At 36.8% G+C, this 6,000-nt stretch overlaps 1 protein-coding gene across 1 annotated transcript in view; it reads left to right on the forward strand.

The window, feature by feature from the left end:
• The window catches only part of NSMAF (neutral sphingomyelinase activation associated factor), a 73,329-nt gene that overhangs the window by 28,016 nt on the left and 39,313 nt on the right, over positions 1–6,000 (forward strand). The window contains exon 2 of the mRNA XM_029959373.1: positions 5,574–5,626. Within this exon, the coding sequence (XP_029815233.1) occupies positions 5,574–5,626 (53 nt within the window). The remainder of the gene's footprint in view (positions 1–5,573; positions 5,627–6,000) is intronic.

Consider the following 6,000-nt stretch of genomic DNA (forward strand, 5'->3'; position numbering starts at 1 on the left):
AAACTGCACAAAATATCCAAACTAAAACTCCCCTTACATAACTTCAGGTCATTCTCTTGGGTCCTATCAATGGACACCTAAAATGGCCTAACATACCTGGGATTATTAACTATGCAAAAAATGTAAGTATTTAAAATATTCTTAGCTGAAACCTTTTAAAGGCCACCTACCTAAGCAAATTAAACAGTTTAGTCCTGGATCTCAATTCTTTTGCTTTATTTTCCCTCCCCTACATCCAAGCAAACAACCCCCTGCCAGGGAAGGTACTTCTTAGCAGAACATTGTTAACAAAAAAAGGGAGACTTGTGATTTTAATATTTACAGACTGGGATTTAAACTTCCCTTTGACATAAAGTTTTATACATATATATATTCTTAAACATATAGTCAAATGCAGTTGCTCACAAGGAAAGGAGTAAAACAATGTATTCAGTTGTTCTGCCAGTAAATCAACTTTCCACATACAAAAATAGGGAAACCCAATGACATTACGAGTCACTTTTTAAATTTCTATTTAAATGATGTAATATGGCAGTGGATAAAATGGAAACCAGTATTTAGTCTGTAAGGATTGTTATATACTACTTTTGCTTAATGTATCTGTCTTCAATAGATGTTTCCTCCCTCCCTGCAACTTTTCATGTTTTCTCTCAACACCACTACCCATGTTTATTTTCATTACTATGATATAAAATACAGCTCCATTGTCCTGTGAACTATATGTCACAAGCTTTCCTTAAAATACTGGCTATACTGAGAAATGACTCAAGGGCCCATTGACTTTTCAAATCAACATTTGTGGTACCACATTTAGTAGCTCTACAACAGAGTAGAGTGACTCATGCATCTAATGACTTGTGGGTGTTGGAGGGGAGCCGAGTTGTCAGGTCCATTAAGCAGCTGGAACACGGGGTAGGGGGTATCTTACTTGATACATTCATCTTTTTTTTCCAGTACAGTTTGCATGTATTCTAAGTCTGGTTTAGTAAAATAAATATACTTATAAATTTGTCTCTGATCTTTAAAACTTGCACACCTTTAAAGGGACTAAGTTAGTATCTTTGTATTCCCCAGCAGTGCAACTATATAAAAGTGTACCAGATTATTTTTGGATTACCATACACTCTGTCCTATTTTACAAGTCCTCTTCAGGACACTTCCATAATGAAGTGCAGGGATCTGTCTGAGAAGTCTGTGCCAAACTAGAGGCTGCAAATCAGCCCTCAAATTCTACGTGGCTTAACCTAAGAAAAAGAGTTGTTAGTAATGTTAGTGAAGGAATAGAGAGACTTAAAGGAGATGTATTAACTACCTAATATTTCAAGGAGTACTAAAATCAAAAGTACTTATACTCAAGTACTCCATTTAAGCATGGGTGTGATTCAGAGATATTTCACTAGAAACATTAATTTTACATAAAATCATCAATTTAAATTGCCATGTAAAATAATTGTACAAGCTTGTCTCGCCCTTGTCTTTACACTTTGACTTACACATGAGATTTAAATGTCGACACTACAAATTTGCCTCTAGGATTATTTTGCTCCAGGTAAAATGGTAAATTATGTATTTGTTTAACTAAAATTGATTTTAAATCAGTCAAACACTTACAAACTCTGTGTATACATATAAATCGATTTACAACTAGCTAAAAAAAAACATAGTAGAACTTAGTACAAGAAAGATGATTACAAATTAGTTTAAATCAGAATGGAGGTTGCAATTCCGTGATCAGGGTAAACAGAGAACTTGGACCTAGTGTCTGCTTTGCAGAATTTATCCAGTGCCAAACTTTTCCTGCAAGCAAAATGAATAAATATTTGTATCTCTCAAAAAAATATTTTCTTTACAAAACAGCAAGCTTATTTTAAACAGTTTAAATGTTATTAAACTTGAGAAGTGACAATGCTGGGTTTTTCCCCCATGAAAAAAATGTACTTCTGCTTTCCGACTAGTTCTACTAGTTCTGACTAGTTCTACTAACAATTTTCTACTAAATACTAGTGAAGCCAAAGTATTCTTTACTTGTTTTACCTTTGGTTAATGTGTCATGGTTTGGTCATTGACATATCTTGCAGAATAAATATGTTGTCGGATGAATCCTTGAACTACACTCAGTAGTCTTTTATGCTCCCAACAATTCAGTGGGAACTTCACTGCTGACTTCAACAATTGAGGTTAAGCCTACTCTGAACGTGTCTAAAAATGCTCAGGATAATAGAATGGATTGACATGAAACACTTGAGCATTGTATTTCATGAAGCTTTTTAGATACTTGAAAGACAAAGCTTTAATGGTTAAATACGGGTTTGGTAGTATCCCAGCGATACGATGGCATATATGAGTGATAGTCATATATTAGAATGCTGGGGAAAATGAGTAAATCAGGGGATGATGATTCAATGTGTCTTGAATCCAAGAAAAGGCAAAAGATGCTGGGTTTGGTGAAAATTAAAAGGAGGAAGTAAAATTATGTTATGATTTGGGTCTATTTTTCATGATAGACTACAGCTGTATTCAAAAGGAGGAAGTCGGTGTTTTTTCTGATGTATTCTGAGCTAATGAGGAAGGTATTCAAGAAGCTTGTCCATGAGATAAAAATGGATTTCAATTACTTGAATACCAATAAGAAAAACAATACAGAAGGACTTAAAATGTCCATCAAATTCCTGCAATATTTTAGGGATGAACTTTTGCTTCACGGGACAGAGACAGTTTTAAGAGGCATTACAAACTTGAATTGCATGATGAGTAGGGAGGAGCTCATTTTGATTTTAAAGGCAGGAAGTAAACTGAGTGAAAGTGCTCATGACACATTAGACCAAAATAGGCTTCCCTACTCTGAGAAAAAGAGGAAGAAAACGCATATTAGCACTGCCAACTATGGATTGCATTGTTATGTAGAAATTGTTAAGCTAGCTTTAATCAAACTAGTCTAGGTACTAAAAGCAGGCTCATCATAACAGTATGCCATTCTATATGAGTTAATTAAACTCTTTACTGTATGGTCTAGGCCTGAGATCAGTCATTTAAAGCTAACCTAGATTTTCTACAGAGAACAATAGACTCATTTTTAATTAAACATACAATAGCAAGCTATCTTGATGTGAACAAAAAGAAGCAGAGGAAGCTTAAGTAGACTGTGTTAACATCACATTAAAAGCTCTTCAAAGATTTGAAAAAAGAAGTCACAATAAGCGGACATGACTGAAGAGTAACATAAAAGAATATGAATAAAAGAATAAAATTACAAAGCCTACAGTGCAAAATGAGTGACAGGTAAAAAAGAGTATAAAAGGCAACAAGAAAGTGTTCTGGAAATACACTAGAAGTGCCCAGATACTCAATTAAATTTATCTTACCATAGAATTTAGAGAAGGAATTAGTTAAAAACTATGTAAATTGTATGTAATTGAGTTATTAGGGCCTATGGAAATCTACTTAATATAATACAGGGAAAATAATCTCTGGGTTGCTAAAAGACTATATAGGTTTGAAGAGACTAGAAAAGGATAAAATGCATCTATCTAAGGAAAGTAGGCCTAAAGCTATCCAGATTAATTTAGACCTCAAGGAATATTCTAGAATAAAATTAATGATTAAGAGGTTAGCATAAGGTTGCTAGGAACACATGCACTCACTGTAGTCTAATACCCTTTTTCACAATCAATGCACTGATTCAGATGAAAAAGAGAAACGGTAAGTATCAAAGATCTTGAGTTTAGTATCATTTAAACACCGTCCCATGACAGTTTCATTAAAACAAAATCCAAAGGAAACATAATTTTCATGAAAGCACCAACCAACTGGCATGCTGCTTGTAAAAATCAGACTTGGAGAGCACCTGCAGTGAGAACCCATAAGGATCTGTTGTCATTTCAGTTCCATTCAGTATTTCCATTAGTGATCTGCAAGATGCAACAGAATATAGATATACGAAAAATCTGGTTCTCACCAACCTAGAAGCCAGAAGACAGAATCAGATTTCAAAACTAGTTTCATAAGTAGGATAAATGTCTAAAGTTAGCAGGATGAAATCATCAAGGCTAAGGCAAAGTATTATACCTGAGAAGAACTTACACGTACAGCATAAAATAGGGAGAACTAGGTGGTACTATGTTAGAAAAGGTTCTCAGCAGAAGTTTCTGTCATAATAAGAAAAACAAGTTCTTTCTGGGATGTATTTATAAACGTTCCTCTCATGTGTGATACATGGGACATAATTACTGCACTCTAGTTGGTGTTGATGGCTTATATCTTAAGATAAAGGTAAAAGTTGGACTGTAAAGAAGCCAGAGTAAAGCTGTAAAAAGAAATCATATATGAGTGGAGTCTAAAAGGAAAGTGAACAAAACCTGTTAGTCTATGAGAAGACGGTATACATATCTGCACATATAAACAATTATATAAATAAATACATATATATTTACACACCAATATTTATTAAAACATATTTGAAGCACATAAATATTATTTACATTGGGTACTGCCTCCTGCTGTGGGATCCCCGACACAAGAAGGACATTGACCTGTTGGAGTGTATCCAGAGGAGGGCCATCAAGATGAACAGAGTTGGTGGAGTACCTCTCCTACAAGGAAAGGCTGGGAGAATTGGGATTGCTCAGCCTGGAAAAGAGAAGTCTTTGGGGTGACCTAATTGCAGCCTTCCAGTATCTGAAGGGAGCCTACAAGAAAAATGGAGAGAGACTATTTACAAGAGCATGTAGTGACAGGACAAGGGGGAATGGTGTCAAAAAAGAAAGAGAGCAGGTTTAATTAGATATTAGGAAGAAATGCCTCACTGTGAGGATGGTGATGCATGGGAACAGGTTGCCCAGAGAAGGGGTGGATGCCCCATCCCTGGAAGTGTCCAAGGCCAGGCTGGATGGGGCCCTGAGCCCCCTGGTCTAGTGGAAGGTGTCCCTGCCCATGGCAGGGGGGTTGGAACTAGATGACCTTTAGGGTCCCTTCCAACCCAAAACCATATATGGATCTGTGATTCTGATTTCCACTGGAAGTATGACAACATGCAGCAAAGAAAATTCAGGTTGGCTATTGGACAAATACATATTCATAAATGCTGTTAGGCATTTCTACAAGCTTCATGCAAGCATTGCAGATTTCCTTCAAACAGGTGCTTTTACAAGTTGATTAGAGAAATAGGTCTTGCAGATGATATCACTGTTTTTCAAACTCTGATCTGCTACCTCTTTAGATTCTGTGAACTACTCCTAAGAGGACCCTGAAAGACAACACTTCTTCATATTCATGTCCACAAATTGAAAATGTTTGAGTAAGACTGATCAATATACACCTGAATCAGTCTCAGCACAGAGAATAAATCAGACAATATCTTGAGGTCTAGAAGCCTAAACTTCTTTTTATTCCTATGTGAAAAACTACATCCCCTCCATGAATCAATTTTTTTAACTTATAAATACTTAAAGAGCAGTATTTTTATACTGTACAGGAGATCTTGTCAGTAAACACATTGTTCAGATACAGTGGCAGTTGTGTGAACTGAAGGGGTTTTGTATGAACTCAGGGATTTTATTTACCTCCTCTTTCCATAGAGTCTTTCTAGGCAGGGACAGGACTCGAGGAAATGGCATGAAGCTGAGTCAGGGTAGGTTTAGTTTGGATATCAGGAAAAGGTTTTTCACCCAGAGGGTGGTTGGGCACTGGAACAGGCTCCCCAGGGAAGTGGTCACGGCACCAAGCCTGACAGAGTTCAAGAAGCGTTTGGACAATGCTCTTAGGCACATGGTGTGACTCTTGGGGATGGCCCTGTGCAGGGCTAGGAGTTAGAGCCGGTGATCCTTAAAGGGTCCCTCCGAACTCAGGGTGTTCTGTGTTTCTAGGCTTTCAATACTTGTCAGGCAGCTCTTGTCACACGCATCACGGGCAGAATGAATCACACTGCAATGGCACTACACCGACAATTTTTATTTTAACCCAAATACACGGGCAGTTTCGCGGTGCGATACAGCGTGAGCTTCT

The sequence above is a fragment of the Manacus vitellinus genome, unplaced genomic scaffold, assembly GCF_001715985.3.
Source record: "Manacus vitellinus isolate BGI_N305 unplaced genomic scaffold, ASM171598v3 scaffold_1_pilon, whole genome shotgun sequence".
Lineage (NCBI taxonomy): Eukaryota > Metazoa > Chordata > Aves > Passeriformes > Pipridae > Manacus > Manacus vitellinus.